The 20,939-nt window shown below is 37.7% G+C and overlaps 1 protein-coding gene across 3 annotated transcripts in view; it reads right to left on the reverse strand.

Annotated features, from left to right (window-relative positions):
- Nucleotides 1-20,939, reverse strand: part of trim33 (tripartite motif containing 33) — a 31,435-nt gene that overhangs the window by 7,687 nt on the left and 2,809 nt on the right. For 2 of the 3 annotated variants that reach the window (XM_044037844.1, XM_044037843.1), the window contains exons 2-15: nucleotides 16,077-16,195; nucleotides 14,536-14,695; nucleotides 14,139-14,271; nucleotides 11,071-11,187; nucleotides 10,820-10,934; nucleotides 9,540-9,686; nucleotides 7,080-7,197; nucleotides 5,819-6,183; nucleotides 4,947-5,141; nucleotides 3,224-3,424; nucleotides 2,569-2,701; nucleotides 2,188-2,251; nucleotides 1,139-1,292; nucleotides 254-675 (exon numbers count right to left, since the gene is read on the reverse strand). In XM_044037844.1, the coding sequence (XP_043893779.1) occupies nucleotides 254-675; nucleotides 1,139-1,292; nucleotides 2,188-2,251; nucleotides 2,569-2,701; nucleotides 3,224-3,424; nucleotides 4,947-5,141; nucleotides 5,819-6,183; nucleotides 7,080-7,197; nucleotides 9,540-9,686; nucleotides 10,820-10,934; nucleotides 11,071-11,187; nucleotides 14,139-14,271; nucleotides 14,536-14,695; nucleotides 16,077-16,195 (2,443 nt within the window). Of the gene's footprint in view, nucleotides 1-253; nucleotides 676-1,138; nucleotides 1,293-2,187; nucleotides 2,252-2,568; nucleotides 2,702-3,223; nucleotides 3,425-3,663; nucleotides 3,721-4,946; nucleotides 5,142-5,818; nucleotides 6,184-7,079; nucleotides 7,198-9,539; nucleotides 9,687-10,819; nucleotides 10,935-11,070; nucleotides 11,188-14,138; nucleotides 14,272-14,535; nucleotides 14,696-16,076; nucleotides 16,196-20,939 lie in introns of all 3 variants that reach the window. The other variant, XM_044037842.1, reaches the window with a different exon arrangement.

Genomic DNA, 20,939 nt, shown 5'->3' on the forward strand with positions numbered 1-20,939 from the left:
AAAATGATTGATCAATTATCTAAATTGTTGCCAATTAATCCAGTAATTGTTTAATAACTGCTTAATGAAGTAAATTGTTTCAGCCCTAGTGCGTTTAGTCAATCACTGATGTGTGTTGACAAGCTGCCAAGAAAGACTTCAATGACTGTGAAATCACAGTGACAACAGAGTGTCACTTATGGTAAAAATAAACCATCATCTCATATATGTTATATGTGAGCAAGGCATCACTGTTGTTGTGCTGTCCACTTACTTTGGGAAGATTTTTATGGTGGGTACATGGCATTTCATGTGAAACACTTTGGGACACCGGTCACAGCACAGCAGATCACCACCATTAATACAAACAGCACACCAGTCTTCATTGGGGTCATCCTCTTTCCCAGCAGGATTGCCTGTACCAGTAGACGCTGAGCTCTTGTGCACCTCTGTCCCTCTCCCTAAGTTTCCATTAGTGAGGGGAGGACCAGTCGTGCTGCTGTTCTCTATGGATGATGAGGTAGTGGAGGTCAAAGTGGTACCAGTAGAAGATGATTTGGCTGCATTGGAGCCGTTTAGTCCAGAACACGTCGTCTCAGACTGGGGTTCTGCTTTGATACGGTCAGCTACAGACCTGAGGGCATCTTGGCCTATAGCTCCTAATGCTGAGAGGGAAGTGTTCTCAGGATTGCTCATCTGTAAAACAAACACATACACAGAAATATTAGCAGCATTTTCATATGACAGAATAATCAACTTTTTTCTTTTCTTATTTTCACAGACATTTGCCAGAAGAAGCTTTTTGAAGGAGAGATTCCCCATAAAGCACAAAGCAATACTATGATGTGGATTAATGAATATTCAAACATTGTCTTTTTGGCAAGTACAGGCACTACAAAGGTCATTTGTCTATTATGGGGGAAAAAAAGATTAATTGATTTTTGTTTTTTTCAAGTGCACCCTCAAAACTGGTCTTGCAGCTTCAGATATGATGTTCAATATCATAGATTACACAAATATACACTGTGGTGAGCCATATCATGATATAAGTTCACAACAAGTACAATATACAATATAGTGCATTGCTAGGGCATTGCCATATTCCCAAATATTGTTGCTTGTTTCAAAAACAATGGATGAAGAACAACAGTATTCATACCATGCAGGCACTCCTCCCAGCATCTGTGCCACGCTCTGACTTGACAGATGAAGATGGACAGCTGTAGCTATTGTCTGTACCTGGCTCCTGTTTCACCTTCACCTGCTCTGCAGCAGCTCCACTTCCTTGTACTGCCCTCCCAGCAGAGCTACAGCTTGGATGGATTCAAATCACAGGGAAAGAAATAATCATCAATCAAATATATTGAGACATATTAACAAAACCAAAAAAAGCACAAATAATTGTTATTATAATAATAATCTCTCTGGGTTCAATAAGACTGCGGACATATCAGAAATGAAGTGACAAATAAATAACAAAGTTAGCATAAAAGTAAATACAACCTTTAACAGCGAAAATCAACACTGCATTGAGACGCTGACATGTTTTTATTAGGGTATTTGGTGACTTATTGGGTGACAAACATTTCTTCCTTAATACACATGTTTTCATAAACTTGACATTGGCATGTCAACATGGAGTTGATAAGAGAAGATTATAAACATATTACTTTTTTCCTGGAGGTACAGGCTCTACCTCCTTTAGCACAATATTTTCTTTAAAACAAATTACAGAGCACCAGTCTAACCCCATGTCCAACACAATAAAACTCAACCAACCAAAATGAGGATACTGTTTTATGTCCTGAGAAACGACTGAACATGAAGCTGACCTTTGGAACAGCATCTAGAAGAGCAGCAATATGATATGCAACCTCCCATTCACTGTCATGACCTACAGAAAATGTGCTAGAAGACATATGGCCCTAAGGTCATTCATACATAAGTAAATGCCATTACTTTGTTATGCCATTGTCTTTTGGCTAGGAAGGTCCCACTGGGGAAAAGAATAGAAGCCGAACAGTGTTCCCATTTGTATAAATGACTGTGTTAAAATGTTAGCATTGGTGTGAGATCATAAAATAAAATAAATCATAAATCATAAAATGTTCAGCAAATTTAACATTAATGACCCATTAATCTTTTACAAGCTCACTGTGGAAAAACAACTTTGATTATTGGGTGTCTTGCTACTGAAATGTCCCTTACCTGCCTCTACTGCCTGTGCTGGATGTGCTCGAAGGTCGTGCTGGTGTGTGGGCATTGGAAAGACCTGGAGACAGAGACAGCAGAGACTTGATAAAGCGGCATTGATCATTTCCACTTGTTCAGGTCAATTTTTCCCCAGAGGTTACTTGACATGTCATATGGCATTTCAAAAGTATTATTTGGGAATGGTTCACAGGTTTAACCATTTTAATTTTATGTCTTTTTGTGTTGAAACAGAGCACTTTTTTTCAAAACAACAACAGATAAAACAAACGATTGGGATAAATCATCTTGAGGTAGCAGAAAAGAAAGAATATAACATTTGAACAGAGAGCTGTGGGAGGAGCAGGTAAATGGCATGGTCAGGTAAAGGGCATTTACCTGACGATCCTGGCGAATGTGTGGACAGTCCAGGTGAGGGATTCATGTCTATTGAGCCCAGATGTTGCTGTGTGCTGGCAGTGATGTAGCGTGAAAGGAGGTGTCCAAGGTTGCTTGAACCTGCATCCTCCAGCTAACCAAGACAAATACAGGGATGAGAAAAATGTCAGAATAGTCAAAGGGAATTTATGATTGAATAAAAACTTCTAAGATAGTGAGAAAAACAAAATAGGAACAGACAAATAGTGGACACATTAAGCTTAAAAAAATATCACTGTTTTTCTTTTTCAAAATGCTTTTTTAGAAAATTTTATTAATCTACATATATTTTACTGATTCACTGAATAGTATGCATGGTTTAAAACATTCTTTGTCTCAAAATGTTTGGTTATTCATGATAAACAGAACTAACAAGCCGTTTTCATGGGAATGAAATGTTCTAGTAGAAGAAACAATAACAAAATTACTGTTTTAATTACTGTTTTCAATATTCCTGCTATTTTTCATGCTGGTTTACACATTTATATGTTTAAGGACACTTAAACTCAATTTAGAATTAATAACAATTACAAGTGTCTACATTTCATTGCAATTTAAATATTCATTGATAAAATAAAACTGGCAGCTGAGATCTGATTGGTAAGAATGTGCGCACCTGAATGGGCGGGATCTCAGGTAGGCAGGGCAGGTTCTCAGGGTTGGTGACCGAGGGGATAAGCTCGATGGGACCAATGATGGGGCTGGCAGGCCCACGATGAGTGTGGGCGCCAGCCATACTGGCACTGGTGGGACTTGTGGGGTTGGCATTATGAAGGGAGGCCACTGGGAAAGGGCCTGCATGCCCCGGGTTGGAATGCTGTACAGAAAAAGAGTGATAGACAGATGTAGGAGGAAATTGCCATGGAAATTAGGGAAGGACAGACAGAAAAGGGAAGAAAGGAAAGAAGTGGGGGCAGGACCAATGAGGCAGGTCAGTTTCTAAGTTTAAAAACACATTTCTTGTGATAACAACAGGGCTGCATGATCATGCATTTGGGTGACAACTCATGCTGCACAAGACACACAAATGACAAAGTAGGAAAAAAGGTGCCAAACCCCTGATTGTAGTAAGAAACGAAACCTTTGGTGGCTCATCTCAGATTCTAAAGTCATCTGGACACAAAGAAAAGGGGGCTGGGTATAGTGGAGGGTTTTCTTTCCTAGTCTTACATGCAGGCAATGAATTTACATTTTCATACTGTACAGATTTAGTTTAACATATTTTATGTATAGATACATAGGTGAAGCAGTGCTAAGTGCTAATATCATGTTTAAATGCATATTTGTTAGCACCCTGCCATAACGAAAATGGAATGGCCACAATGTAAGGCCAGCTTTTTCTCTTTCGTCTACACAATTACTAAGATGTGATTTGTTGTGCTGTAAAATACTTCACTCTGTTCATCAGTTATCACTGGATTGTCTCTTTGTTGTTGGGTATTGAGCGGAGCAGGTAGCATTTTTTTGTTGCATGTATCTGTAAAAAACAGCTTCCTGAGGCTGAAAACAATGAAATGTTTTATACCTCTTCTAACTTTATAACTTGTTATAAAGCCTGGTTGTTCCCGAATTCCTACAATACTAATTGATAAAAAAGCTAAAAGAATCTTCAAAGTAAACCCAAAAAAAACTGCCTTTAGGATCCTTAAACAATATACTTCTATTACTATGTATTACTATGTTTCTTTAAGTTAAGCCTGGTTTATACTTCATTGCTTGATACTACTGACAAGTGTTTTCAGATGTTCTCTATCACAACAATCCACACATATCCTTCAGCCTTTCATCCTGATGAGTTCATCCTTGTGTCAGCTTGTTTATTTGTATGTACACTGTATCTGTGATGCTTTTTGTTTTGATAATGGATAGATTTTAATTTCATGATATAATTGGGAAGGAAAAGACAAATGTACTTTTACTGAAGACAACTTAGCACACGAAACGGTGTGCACTGGTTGAAGCAAACAAGAGAGCAACAGAGAAGAAATTCGTTTTTTTTGACCGTTGTTATGTTGAAGTTTCATCTTCAACTGAGACACCAATCACACTGAACCACAAAATATGATGGATGTCCGTAACACAAGAAAATTCTACTTTCTTTTACTTCTGAAATTTAAAAGGGTCCAGCAATGGAGCATAAATCAGGCTTTTGGCTCTTTAGCTACTTCAGACCTCACCTTGTGTATCTATACAGAACCTGCTAACAAGCAATTAGTGACATTTTGGGTTCAACATATTTCCCACATTTGTGCAGCATATATAAACAGTTCTTATAATGCAGTCAAAATTACAGTAGTTATAGTATTTCCATACTGGAAGAACAGGGAGGTTGTACTGACCTGTCTCTGCATGTGAGGCTGCATCATGGGGGGATACTGCTGTCCATTGAGCCTGGGCTGAGCTGTGGGCATTCGGACCTGTGAAGGGCCAGGTAGACGCATGTGTTGGGGGGAAGGGTATATTGGGGCCCCTGGTCCACCATTCATACCCCCAGGCCCTCTTGATAGCTGCTGCATGCTGATGAGCCTTGGAGGCTGGTTAAAACATATGTGCATACACAAGTACAGTGTAAGGAGGAATTCAGAAAAATAATAAATAATTACCATACATAACCAACATCAATTATGTTAAAAAATAAAAAAAATTGTCAGCTGTCAGTCCAAAAACAAACAGAAAAAAACAAACATTGTTTTAAAACCACCACTGTTCGTGTAAACAATCCATGATGATCATATTTTTCTTTTCATATCATAGGAAGATTAAGTAATAGGAAGTCTTTCCCTACAATCTCACATTGCTCCTGAACCACTAAGACTTATCTTGCATAGAAAAATCCTCCATCGTATAGAACTCTCAGCTCTGAAGGAAATCTAATCTAAAACTAAACAAATGACTACATAATAGGTACCGTTCTAGAAATTTAAATTAATATCATGATAATAATTGTCAAAGAAGCATGTGACAGCCTGGAAAAAAATAATAACATTTAATAGGCCTATTTACACCCGTGTAGAAGAGACACAGGTGTAAATAATGTATGAAATTACCAAGTCTGAAGAGAGCTGTCATTAATGCTTATCAGCAGCATCTGTGCTTTCCCTGCTGTGAATGTTAAAATGTCTGCTGTGAAGAAGGCATGACGAGTCAATGTAATTATCAGCCCATCATTCTTTTCTACAGTGGTACATTTATTGGTGAGTGTTTTCACTACCTGCTGCTGAACCAAGGGTGGGCCAGCCTGTCTGGGGTGCTGCTGAGACATTTGGGAGGCAATACGCATCTGCTGTTGGATCTGCTGTTGGTGATGGTGCTGCTGCTGCTGCTGCTGCTGCTGTTGTTGTTGTTGCTGCTGTTGCTGTTGCTGCTGATGATGATGATGTTGCTGCTGATGATGATGTTGCTGTTGCTGCTTCTGTGCATAGGCTGCTTGCTGCATGTGCTGCAACCGGAGCTGGGCCAGGTTTATCTGTCCTGGGTGTTTACCAGGATGACCCTGGCCTGGTGGAATAGGCTGTCCTCCGACCATTGTATTAGGTGGTTGAGCAGGTGGAGGTGGTTTCTCAATTACCAAATTACCTACAGTTGAAAGAAGATGGTCGAAAAACTGAATAACTATTAACATGCTTCAACATAGGAATTTGCATAAAACTGCAAAACATTCAACTTAATTTAGACATTGTTACTTGTAATATTTCATATAGTCCAAACAACGTTTTTTTGCACATTTTTCTCTGACAGAATGGATTGACTCTTTCTGCATAGTTCAACGTAGTAATTTCATGGTTTTTACAGATTTTTCAGTGTTACACTTTAAAACATTTATGGAATTTTTAGCCTATTCAAGAAGTTTACATTGGTGTGTATCTAGTTTCACACAATGTGATTACAGTGACTTACAGAATTTGAACTGCGACTGAGTGAGAAGTACCATCCAGCTTCTAGAGCACAATGTAAACTGAACTATCCCACTCATGGCCATAACACAAAAGTCCCCTCCTCCTTTAAAACTGATTTAAAAAATTTAAAACTTTATTCTATCTTCACAAATCCAGGATCTTAGGCCAAGCCTTGCGGCACACATAGTGAAGAAATTTACAGTGAGTTGTTTGGCTGAGGCACCATCACTATATCAACTGCTAACTGCAGACAAAGCACACACAGCTAATTCAGATCAGTAGATTAGACTACACACAGGGAAGCACATAACCGCATACACACACAACTTTCTTCTTCCTACACATTCATACAATCAACCTGAAACTTCATCTGATCATTTCAACTGCCTCCTTCGTCAAAAACTGCCCTCTCTAACTTTAATAAGTGTAATGTTTTAGAAAAATGTCAAATATGCCTTTTGGTTCGTCCAATTGGTTGCAACTGTAGTTTTGTTTGAAATGAAAGGCAGTAGTAAAAAAAAAAAAGTAAAAAAATAAATAAATGGCAACACCGATTTAAACAGTTTGTGTTCTCACCAAGGTTCAACACATTTTTGGCCCAGAAGGTTGGGTCACAGAAAAAACGAACAACTCCATTGGCCTGAGGTGCTGGCTCCAGTCTAGCTTTAAAGAGCTGGCGAAGCTGGAACAGGATCTGTACACGCACACAAAGATAGAGGTGTTGTTTGGTTAGTAAGCCTGGCTTTACAAGAACACAAAAAAGGCTCATCTGTAAACATGTCCTTTAGAAAGCATTCATTACTGCACAATCCCATATTAAAAGGTACTGTATCTTATTTGCCATCTGCATTGTGATTAAGTAGTTAAATCCATTATCCATTATCTTGTTTGTGCCACATCTACATTTCACCATTTTTCAAATTCAATAATTATTTCATATTCATTTAGATCAGAAGGAGTGCCCTTTAGGATCCAACAAAGGGCATGCGTAAGGTATCCTACCATATAATGTGACAGTAGCAGTGAAAACACTTTGGAGATACAAGTCTACATGAGGGAGACCACTCTCCTCTCATCTCTGTAAGCTAGCTCATAAATATCCAAGTCTGTCAGAGGCATCCCTGTTCTCATCTGTGGGTAATAGTGTAAATAAAAAGAGAGCCACACTGTTCCTACTGACAATATTGACAGACTTTTTTTCTTCCAAATAATATCAGAAATGAAGTTGGGCAGTTTGCCTTGAAGCTGTTGACTTCCGCCTCCACTTAATCACGTGACATAAAGACGACATGTGACAACTCTAGTATGGAGGACCAAAAGGGACAAAATTCAATAAATAAATACACCATTAAATCATTCATTAAATGTGTCATTAAATAATGAAATGTGTCATTAAATAATGAAATGTGTCATTAAATAGTGAAATGTGTCATTAAATCATTCATTAAATGTGTCACTAAATCATTAAATATGTCATTAAATCATGAAATGTGTCATTAAATACATTTAATTAATTAAAGACACATTTCATTATTTAATGACACGTTTCATTATTTAATGACACATTTCATGATTTCATGGTCCGTGTTGCAGTGGATCCTTAATTTATTTTATCTGTCAAACTCGCCCATCAAAGTCAGAGGGCGGGGCTTATGCTGATCGAGTCTGATTCATTGCTTTGGTCTGAAATGGCATGGCTGCAATGTATCACAGCATAGCAGCAGAAAAAAGAAATATAAACCTGAAATAAATATTTTTCTGACTCGCCGAGCGCAGTTTTAAGATAATTTGAGGCGAGAAATTAGTAATTTAGAATTCAAAAATGTGGTTTGTGTATTAAGATATGATGTATTATATATAGTTTGGCAGCGATAGTATCGGAGGTGATCAGCGTTGCCTCAGCGGGCACTCTGTGATTAGTGTCCGACGGAGAGCAGCATTACCTCGGCCTGTCCTGATGAAATGATCCGCTGGCTCAGATCATTTGAGGCGAGAAATTAGTCTCTAATTTAGAATTCAAAAATGTGGTTTGTGTATTAAGATATGATGTATTATATATAGTTTGGCAGCGATAGTATCAGAGGCATAGGCTCAGATTTATATTTTTGCCTGTGGGTGACCAAATTATATAAATACCATCATATAAATCTGACTATATAGGAGTGGCGTGCTCACTGCTTCTGAACATCTGATTTTACAAAGAATTTCTTTGTTTTCTAATTCATGCTATATAGCCTATTTTTGATGGACTCGGGACACCGAGAGGGTGCTGTTCTATTCCGTCGGGGCAGAGGTCCTGGGTCAGGAAAGAGCCGCAGCCCGTCTCTCTCTCCTCACTTTACGTTGTTTATGTCAATAGAGGGAAAATTTAATTTGGGTCGGAAGTTTTATTTACAAGATTAAACTGAGTAACACGATCTCTGTCTATCGATCGCGCTGCACCTGTACACAAACACACACACACACACCGCTGTCCACGGTGCTGTGACACTGAACCGGCTATACAAGCTCAAGCACCCACTGCTATGCTGTGATACATGGCAGCCATGCCATTTCAGACCAAAGCAATGAATCAGACTCGATCAGCGATAGCCCCGCCCTCTGACTTTGATGGGCGAGTTTGACAGATAAAATAAATTAATGATCCACTGCAACACGGACCATGAAATCATGAAATGTGTCATTAATTCATTAATTAATTAATTAATTAATTAAATGTATTTAATGACACATTTCATGATTTAATGACACATTTAATGAATGATTTAATGGTGTATTTTTTTATTGAATTTTGTCCCTTTTGGTCCTCCATACCCTAGTAGCTGATTGATGATGTGGATAACCTTGGATACGGAAGGGAAATGCTTGTCTAGATTAAATTTTTTTTTTTAAATCTAAAATTGACATTTTTAAATGAAAATATAGAATGGATGTAGTCTTAAATGCTACATCTTACAAGCAAGACAAAAATACATCTTAAGCTGATACAACTTCAATCACTACTCATGCAAACAAGAATGCTGACGTGACACATACCAGCCTCTTGCTGTAAAGCAGTGCCGTGCTGCTGCCAGTTGTAATCGCCCAATGGCAAAATTTTAGCACATGGTGGATCTGTTGAGCCAGCTGAGTTGTATCCTTATGCTGCGCCACGAGCCTCAAACTGCGCTCTTTGGTTACACCCTAGACAAAAAAGGAGATTATTTTGGTTAAGGAACTACTGAAAGAACCCAAACAATTAATCCACGCATGAAATTCAAATAAATGAATGTCCAGTCAGCTACAGTACAAGAATGTTATTCGCATATGCCTGGAGATAGATTAGATGACAATTAAATGATACCAGCAGAGAGTCTGGGTTATAAGAGCAGGAGCTATAGGTTGTGGTAAAGAAAAATACATATAGACAAACAGATAAGAGCACAATCTTCTTAATTCAGCTCCTCATTTTAGGGGTCGCCGCAGTGGATCATCTGTCTTCATCTTGCCCCATCCCTTGTGTCCTCTTTCTCTGTGGTCTTCCCTCTTTTCCTCCTGTCAGGCAGCTTTCTCTTCAACATCCTTTGCCTAATATAATCACTATCCCTCCTCTGCACATGACCGCCTCAACCTTGCCTCCCTCACTTTATCTCCAAACCGTTCAACTGGAGCCGTCTCTCGAATATGCTCATTTCTAATCCTGTCCACCCTGGCCATAATATCAACTGGTTCCAGTGAAGGCAGGAAAATGAAAACCACAGCAGTAGATGAAAAGCAGGAGGCATAACAAAGAGGAAATTAATGAAAATCAGCATAACTGATGGATGATGTCTAACATTAGCCATATCCAACATCCATCATGAAAGGGTGTGAGTACAGTTAGGCAAATGTGCCGTTAGATGTTGAATTTAATACAGGGATTGCAAGATTTTTAGGGATGACAGTTTAGACAGTTTGCATATGTTCACGCTGCAGCAAATTTTCAAATGTTACATATTACATGAACATTTCAAATTACAAATCATAATCTTCCCATCAGGACACACTGGGACACATTAGTAATATGGACTTATGTGAGTTGCGAAATAATATAATTAAAAACATCTTAAAATTTGGATTAATTGTGATTAAACTAATGAAATCTTGCTATTAATGGTGGTTAAGAAAAAAATCATTAGCATGTTTTGATGCAGTTACAGAAAGTCAACAGGCACAGGCTATGCCCTCACATATGCATGTTACTATAATTACAGACGGCGTACCAATTATCTTTTTAAAGTACCATTGTAGGACTTAAAGGTTTTCAGCTAGATTGCCTTACATTAATATTCTCTTACCTCCAACTGCTGCAGCAAAGACTTGCCCTTCTTGTTGATCTCATTTATAAGGGTAAATACTGCTATTTTGATTTCATGCTCCACTTTCTTATGTGTCTCATTCAGCTCTTTTAATCTGGAAAACGAAAGAAAACAGTCAGTTCATTAAGAGACGATGCTGCCAGCATTTGTCAGCCAGTGGTACTAAATACAAAAACTGTATCAATAACAGAAAACTTTTTTTTTTTTCTAAAAAAAAAAAGTCCTCCCACCTGTTTTGCACATGAGAGACACAGAAATGAACGTAGTTTTTCTTTTCCTGCAGCTTGGCTATGCTGGTCTCAATGATGCCTTTTTGGTTCTGGAAAGCCTCCTCCAAGAACTGGTACCTGAGAGCAGAGGGTTAACGCTCTTAGTCATGAATTATTTTCAACAATATGATTTTCCAAATATGTTACACATTTCCATTGTTTCGGGGAGACATAACCACTGAAGAGTTAGATAAAGAGTAACATTCATATATTAATTTAACATTTTTCACTACTTGTACAAAAGAATCAAGCATCTTGAATGAAACAACTGCATCTTGTGATCTCATGTAGAAGATGTGATACTGGAAAAAGGCAATATTTATGGTCTTAATTGTGGAAAAGAAATGTTGACTTTCAGTTCCACCCACCACTTCTACTCAAGTTGCAAGACCTGTAATACATGATCAGATACAATCAGAAGTCATTGTCATTTCACCAATAATAATCATCCTTAACTGTTTCATGGTCAAGAAACAGATGCTACATCCATAATACCACCACACTTTTCAAATAAAAGCAATCAGATTGAAGACAAGCGTTTCGTAGGCACCATAGTAATCTAGATACACACTATCACACCTGGAAATACTGTACAGTGAAGTGATCATTCACATACCCTGAGCATGCATGTATCGGTGTCAACAGGAAGCAGATATTCTTGTCTGCTGTTTACTTCATTTTAGAAAGTACTACTAACAAGAAACAACAGTGAAGTAAGATGAACATGAAAGCGATTGTCAATTCAGATTTTCTGGCTGATTTGAACAAATCAGGAAATGAATGCAACTACATTATGGTCTCTGTTTCTGCCTATCCAGATTAAAATGCAGAGCCAGCGTTTTCATATGAAAATGTAGCCAACGGGTTTTTCATGGAGGAATGTTCTGTGGAATACCGAGATCTCTTCCTCCACATGGGAGAGATAGGATACTACAGCACTTTCTTTCCTTGCTGGGTGACATCAAGGTTTATAAAAACAAGGGAGGAGGACAGATTATAAACCGGGAGTGGCTACTTGATCTTGCACTCCTGGCAGATGTAATTGAGATAATTAACAACTTGAACCTGCAAATACAAGGTAAAGACAAGAATTTGAGATATGATCCATGCTCTTAAGGCATTTCGTGAGAAAAAAACATTTAGCGCTTTCCCTGAGTTGCAAAGATGTTCCATGAAATCCATGCAGAGGCTGATAAAGTGTCAAAGATACTCAAATAATGGGATTAGTTGTCCAATCTTGTACAGGTTTGCAGACAGACTCAATGACTTTAATTAAACTTAAGCCCTGTGTGACATTATTTGCCAGCCCCATAATGGATGTGCACATTAATGAGACATTAGGACAAATTGCTGAATTTTTCAGTGTTTCAACTAAAACCTACAAGTCTGCTGCTAAAATGTCTGCTTTGTTTGGGTCAACATACCCTCGTGAAGCAGGCTTTGTTGACATGAATGTCATGAGATCAAAGTTCAGAACAAGCCTGACAGCACATTTAAATGAATGAAGAGTAAACCTAAGTGGACAAACTCCAGCATATACCTCTCTTAGTATCTCAATGCAGTCATCTTACCGACTGAATGCATACAACACATTCATGTCAATAGATGTTAAAGAGAAGTAACATGGACAGGTTTTTTTTTATTATTAATAAATATTTATTATATGTATTTCAGCATTAGCGTGAATGATTCATTAACAAGGTCAAATTATACAGGAATACAATGATAATGATGATGGTGTTTCAAATCCACATTTTAAAGTCCCTGTAAAGTGATAAAAATATCTCTCGTCACCCACCGAAAAAATTTGTTATTAACCACCTTGCCAAATGTGGGTGAAAAAGTTGCTCAGTGTTTAATTTTAGGTTTTAAATCATAAATGCATTTCTCTGTATATTTCTAGCCTCTTATCATACTGCATCAGCAACCACAGCACCAGGTCGAACACTTCTAGGACTCCATAGAAGACCTTCCTGGCTAAATAAAGGCTAAATAAATACATAATAACAATACATAAATAAATACATACATACATACATACATAAATAAATACATTTGTTGATCTCTGCTCTGAGACAGTGGGGGTGTGGCCACTACAGTTGTTTTCACACACTATTCTGGTCTACCTGCTCAAGTGGGGACCAGAGTCTGCGAAAGTCGTGGTTCGTCTGTGTTTGTACAGAATATTAATGTAAACACTCTGGTAACATGTAGAGAATTGGCATTTGCACACATTCCACATAAAGAGGGTTAGTTTAGCAGCAGTCCTCCACCCTTTCTCTCCCTCTATCAGCAACACCTGCAGCCTCACAGCAGGAAGCTGCTCCTCTTTCTGTTTTTCTTCTCTACTTCATTTCCTCATCTGTAGGAATTTTAAATAAAGTGGCAGAGCTTTTATGTGTATTTTTATAACGAGGTAAGTCTCATTTTCAGGACAAAGGCATTTCAGCCAGATGGCATAGTGTAAGAGCTGGTGCAATTACTCACAGCGAACAGGCAAACTGCTGATAAAGGGTGCCAATGGTTTTTATATCACTATTGTTTAAGGTGCTATCCCAGCAATGGCTCCTGTATGTCATGGAGCCATATTTGTAGACATGCCTAATAAATCCTGAACTGAACACTGAAGAGGAACTGTTTTTATTCCATTTTGTTATGTGTTAGACATTGTTGGGAAGCTTAGAAACCACACTTTCAGATTCTGCAAATAACTCAAAATGCCCCTTGAGAGACTTGAATTATTACATTACATGTCATTTAGCAGACGCTTTTATCCAAAGTGAATTACAATTTTTAATAGAATTAAATGGTATATGATGTTGGAAGAAGAGAAACGCTTTACAGGGTGTTAAGAATGTTCTAAACAATAGAAAGCAGTGTAAATATATGTTACTATACTAAAGGGAGAAGCCGAAAGGATAGAAGACGGCACTCGAGTAGCTCTCAGTCACAACAGCTTTCACACATTTTGGAAAGGTTGCGCACAAAGAAAAATGTTGGAGACCTCTGAGTTACTTAGACTTAATTACCTGTGCTCCTTGTGCTCGAGCAGCTGGCAGTCCCTGCAGGTTAAGGTGTCACAGGTCTCGCAGTAAAGCTTCAGCGTCTCCTGCTTATGGATGGGGCAGAACACAGGCCTCTGTCCTGACGTTCCAACGGACTCTGTAAACACACAACAACAAAGCAAGTTGTGTTAAAGTCGTCATGGTTATGCCCAAGTTTGCAAACAGAAAGAAAAAAAATAACTGCATAGTCCAGCTAGAGGTACCATCTAACTAACAAGATTCTGCAGCACTGTTACCATGGCAACAACATCTTATGCAGCACCACATTCCCAGTGCATCAACCACAGGTTTGTCCTATTCAGGCATTTGCAGCTTTTACTTTAATCTTAGTTTGTTCTCAAGTTTGAGGGTCACATCTTACCAGTGGAAGCATCCGCATCCGCATCCTCCTTCGTTCGAATCTTGTGGTCCTTGGTAATTTTGACCCTTTGGTGGGCCTCCACACACGTCTGACACAGCCATTCTCCACACTCAACACAGAAGCCTATTGTTCCGGCATTGTCCTCACAACTTGTGCACACCTGAAGAAAATAACACTCATAAGCATCTAAAACACAAAAACTCTAGATAGAGAAGTCTACAATCTTTAGTGGTGTTGAGTGATGAGTGTGTGCTACGATCATTAACAGATGACAATGACATCTCAAGACTATTACTGTATGTTGGGAAAATAATAAACACTGGCAGCAAAAAGGAACATACAGTTTAGTAGCAATCATTGTAAATAAAAAAATATTATTGTTGTGGTGTAAAGCCAAATAGTTTTCAACTATAATTAAGTATTATCTTTTGGAACCTTTCCTTCAAACCCCAGTTCTTACTCCCAAATAGTTCACATGTGTATTTCCATATCTGGCATTATAGCAGAATGTTCATATTCATATAAAGCAGCCTGAGTGTATGGAGAGGATTCAAAATGTGTGCAACAGTTTGGAGTAGGAGCAAACACATTTGCTGCTGAACAATGGCTACTTGAGAGAGGGGTAAGGGTTTTGAATGAAGAAGAGGTGTAACCAAGGCCTTTGTGTGGTTGGACATCTGTCTTTAAAAAGCAGGCAAAACCTGGGAGCTGCTGAGATGACTCAAGTGATGCTATGGCTTTACTAACCTAATTAATGCATTAAACTAAGAAAAAAAAAACAAAGACAATTCATTACCAGTGGAACTTTCATCTTACAATGGATGTGCATAATGAATACATTGCTCTCGTTTGTGCATGCATCTGAGGAGCAACTCCAGGGAAAATATTGTAAACGCCTGTCAGTACTCACAAAGTAAATGTTTAGCAACCCATTCAGCTGTATTTTAGTTCAGTGACTGTCAAACAGAGTACAAAACTAATAATTTAATTCATCGATTCTAATGATTCAGTACACTAGTATTGTCACTAGTTTGTGTCACATATAAAACAACAGCACAACAGTTTTATGCAATGACGAACCCACCCACATTGAGGAGGTATACTATGGTGATGGTACCAAACAGAGTATTATATAGTTGAGTAGTGCTAGAACTGTATAATGGAAAGGCACCAAAAGGATAAAGTGATTTCTTCTGTAAATGGAACTCAACAACCACACCCAGAAGAAGATAACCCGATTGTGAAGCACTTAAGATGGGGGGGGGAGTCCATAGAACTCTTGAATTGAATTAATTAATTGAATTAATTTAGCTAAAATATTCCAAAAACATTTACATAAATAAACTGCAACTACTCAATTGAAATGGGCATGCGTCACGAATTACAAGTTTTGGTTGACAAGAAAACTATAAAACTTGAAAAGAAGAGACACACTTCATTCCAACTTGATGTGTCATGGGAATCTTCTTTGAAAAACCTACTCGAATGTTGATAGTGTGGTGAAAGAATTGCATACCAACTTCACATTTTCTGGGGCTCACCTGTGCAGACTTTTCATCAGACGTGCTTGTGGCCTCTGTGGTATCTTTGACAAAGTAGTTGTCAATAATGTCGGTCTGTTTGTAGTCCTGGTGGCACACCAAACACCGCATCACATTTACTGAGGAGAGAAGACACAAAATGCGAGGGGACACAGGTCAAAACGAGGTGCAAAGGTGAAACACTGGGGTACTAATTTAGTGTTTGGTGAGTGGACATAGAAGAAAACTGAAACAAAGCAAAACAAAATGTCCCCACAAAAAACAAAGTCCACATATGAACTACAACCTGAGGACCCCCTGAAAATGCTTCAAATAAAAGGTGCTTAATAAAAAGCCTGCAGAAAGGTTTTCGGATCATTTCTTTTAGATCTATTCCTGTTATCAAAAATCCTTGGCACCACATGAGAATTGGTGCCTATTGGCAGGGGCTAATTGATTTAACACTTGTCGGCAGCAGAGAATTTAATCACGTCATCCCTGGCATTTTTACTAGAATATTAAATCATGTCCTTTTAATGGAATCAGGTGAATTACAGCTGTAATCATACACCCCAACAAGTAATTACCCGAGCACATTAACTTGTTTTCTAAAGTCAAATATGAGACAGAAGATTAAACTTCATATAAATGTTTTAGTCTGCATAATATGTTGGCCCCCCTATATCTCACAAACTCATAAATTCCCCCTCACCAGCTGAGGTAAGAACCAGTGTGAGCCAGTTTGAGCCAGTTTGAGCCGGTCTACACTGGCTTGAGCAGCACACAGCCAGTTTATTTGAGCGCCAGCTGCATGGATCCTGAGTGATTGGTTGTGAAAGTAGCTGGACCAGGATTTTTTTAAAGGGACACAGACATAAATATGCACCACACAAATGTTACATTATATATGCCCACCACTGAGACAAGAGACTGAGCATAGTTTAAGAATAAACGAGGAACCAAATCTCATTGAAAACAGAAATCGGAGATGACATGTTTTATCTTAAAAAGAGATGGAAATCCTTACACATCTCTACTAGTGCCCACATATGAGGCTTCAACTGACTCAGCATCATTGCCTTGCATATCCTGGTAGCTACTCTGAGAGTGGCAGCTCCAAGCTACTAGTGGAACTGTAATCAGCATGAAATCTGAATATTTCTTAATATTTTTAAATCAATGTTAAAAACATTTCTTTCTTTTCTTGTACACTTATGATTGAGCTTTAAAGCACTTCAATTTTTTTATCTCACTCTGGACTGTACATTATTTTAACAATTTTACAATAAATGATTGTTTTAGGCTGCACTATCATATTTTATGCTCCGTTTTAGTGTAATGTTATTTCTTTCCTCTCTTTTTTTACAATGCTGTACTCATTTAACAGAGAACATAAAGTGCATAAAGTCATTATCCCGCACTAAAATCCCTCTTCTTCGGCCAGGTAACTCCCACCCATTTCCCGCACTCATATGAGCAGCGTCACCATGGGGAGACATAAGTAGGAACACCTGCAAGTGAGAGTGGCAGGTACTGTTTATTTTTATTTAAATATCTATATCTATATTTAGATACATCACCAAATCAATATTTTGACCCACCCCTGATAGATAGCGGATAGATACAGCTGTTGCTGCAGCAACAGTCATAGCTGTGAAGTATGGAATTGTGTTCTCTAGTAGCTGCTGTAAATATTGTCTGAGTTTAGAAGAGCTGCCTGCGTGTGATCTGTAAAATTAAAATACCTGAGCAACAAGTCACACCTTTTATTTTAAACTATTACTTACCATTTACTGTTACTTAATGACATTATCCAAGGGTTATTGTTTTATTGTTGTTCTTTTGATTGAAAGAGTGACAACCGGCATAATACCACTTTTTTGTGTCCGATACCAATATCACAATTTGCATTTTAGTCATAATTCGCCAAATGTGCAATATTTTTCTCCCATGAGTAAGAAATAAGCAGACCAAAACACGACTGCTGATTTTAATTTACATTTCTACAGTGTGTGCACAGTGAAGCGTGTGATATACAGTATAGGATTTTTGGATTGTATTGGATTTTCCATTTTCATCTGTCCAACGTCCAATTCAGTGATTTTGACCAGCATTGGTCAGAAACCGTATCATATCATATCATAGTATCAGTATCACTAGTTTAAATTATTAAGTTGTTGTTGTGCTTACTTTGAAGCAATAAAACGTTCTTAAACCCCCATGTTAAATTTGGAAACTTGGCTTCAATAAACCATTCCTAAATATACATAAATATAAACGTAATAAATAATATATTACACATTTGTTAGAGTCACAAGAAGACATTTTACACATTAAAGTATTTGTAACGGATTATGTCATGAGGACAAAAGACTCATCGAGTAAGTATTGTGCAGGTTAACACACAGACAACGGATTTCCTAAAATTTATACAAGAGTTGCATTATAAACTGCTTCCAGAGCAAACAGCAGACTTGACTTGATAAGACATGACATGACTTTATAAATGAGCAGAGACCACGACTATTTGTAAATGAATTGTAGATTTTGTCAGTCCAAGTAAAAAAACAATATAAAGTTGTAACAAATAACTTTGCAAACTTACAGATAAACATAACATCCTTGGGGAGGTAATGATTCCCCGCCATGTAAACACTGTGGCACCACAAATTCTGCTAACTTATATTAAGACAGACAGACAGACAGACACAGACGACTTTATTAATCCCTTTGGACACCTTTCATTTCAACACAATCTATCAATACCCGTGCTAAGTTGGCTAATTTTCAAACAACACTTTTCATGAAGCAGGCAACACTTTCTAAAGAAGCAGGCAACACTTTTTAAAGAAGCAAACAGTGTTATGATTTGAGCAAACAAAAATGAACCTCAAAATACAAATTGCAAATAAAATATCAATTTAATCATTCAAAAATATTGTATTTTATTTGTTTAAAAATACACTTTTTGATTTTGATTTTCTCAATTCATTAAGTGTTGCTTGCTTCGTGAAGTGTTGTTTGAAAATATTGACACAAATCTAATTCCACAGAGAAGGGCATAACATAATTTTCAATAATTTGGAAATCAATGTTTTGTGTGAATCAATGATATAGATCTCATTACAAGTGTTGATGTGGGGGTGGTAAATGTGTTATTTTCTGAAATGTTAAGACTTCCACAAAAAAAGGTAGTAATGGAGAAGAACTGGGTGTGATGTTAAGCTGTTGATGCAGTAACTCAGAGGGAGAGATTGTAGCCCTGGGATGACAGCAATAGCAGCCAAAGGAACATTTTCTAAGTAAAATTTCCAAGTCCATTTCAAATTATAGAGCTGTGCCAAATCATTTAACCACATGATCTAATAAAGGTAAATTGCAAAATCCCCAGAAGCAATTCTCTGTAGTAATGGGAAGTTCAGACCATGTGACTGAATCTCTCCAGAGACCAATACTAATGCAATTCCTGAAAACAGCCTTTAGACCATGTGATACTAAAACGCCCAACAGGGAATAAAACTAATAAAGTTATGTCAAACTTTGTGGCAAGTGCTCAAATGAGGTGAAACTATACACACACACACACACACACACACAGCTAAAAAAATAGTTAATAAAGAGTAATGTGAGATGTGGAAACAAGACACTTGTAAGAGTCCCTTCCTTGATCCAGAAATACGACACTAATTTGTGTAGACTGCCAGAACCAAGATCACTTTTCCAAGGATGTCGTGTGATTACATTATATCTGCTACAGTCTGCAGTAAAACTGCTCTTGTGTAGTTGTTCACCTGAACATTAAATGAGTCTGGGCACCTGACACTATATCATCAGAGAGACTTCTGCAACATATCTGACAATTAACCTTTCCAAAACAGTGTTTACATCACTTGGTACAGTATGAGCTGTGCATCCTTTAAAGACCCTGTAGTGTAAAGTGATACAATTCTGGCTTCTGTGCTGTGTGAGAGACAAGGCGGAAACGGTGGGCTATGGAGAACTCTCTCGGTGTGCAGCCTGCCAGATATTGTAAAAAGAAGTAGTAGAAGGGATTAAGGAATGGGGACAGAATAAGGATGAGAATGAAGGGCAAATGCAGTATGTGTTGAGGAGCTTCAAGCTGTGTTTTCAAACTTTCAAAATGTGATTGGGAATTTCAAAGTGTGGAGGGCAGCATTACACCTCTCACTTTGCAGCCTGCTTAAAATTCTAACTGTATAAAACAAAAAAGGCCAGACAGACAGACTATTCTTTTACTCCCCCACTTCTTTAAACTCTGATGAAATACTTTTCCAAGACTCTTGCTTCATAAGCAATTTATTAGTAAAATTGTAAAATTCATCTTGTTGCAAGTTAAGTTAGTTCATACATTACAATGTTGGGTTAAGCAGTTAATCACTATTTTGACTATTTCAAAAATGTTTGTTCATAGAATGGCTCCAGGTTTTTTTGAATTACGGCGCAAAAATAAATGTGATGACAGGTATGTAAATTATCTATTGTGAAATATTTAAAAGGTAAACAGGAATACTTTTCACTTTGTTTCATTTGTTTCTATAATATGACAGTATATTATAGTATGTTATATCTAATATGTAACTGAAAAGGAATGTCTACATTTATCAAAGAATTGTATTGCAATGATTAGTATCAAATTTCATAATAAGAAGTTAAATCACTGAATTGTATAATTGCCAACATGTCTTGTATTAAATGGTCCTTGCAAAAAAAATGTCAAAATGCAGTTTGGTAGTTGATTTTATCAATATTTTTTTACAGCACTCCCACCACACGTCACCATAACGTGTCTATCTAGCAATATGATCGGCTAATACACAGGCAGTCTATTGGTTGATGATTCGCTGAAATTGTGGCCCATTTGTG

This window comes from Solea senegalensis, linkage group LG11 (genome assembly GCF_019176455.1).
Source record: "Solea senegalensis isolate Sse05_10M linkage group LG11, IFAPA_SoseM_1, whole genome shotgun sequence".
NCBI classification, from domain to species: domain Eukaryota; kingdom Metazoa; phylum Chordata; class Actinopteri; order Pleuronectiformes; family Soleidae; genus Solea; species Solea senegalensis.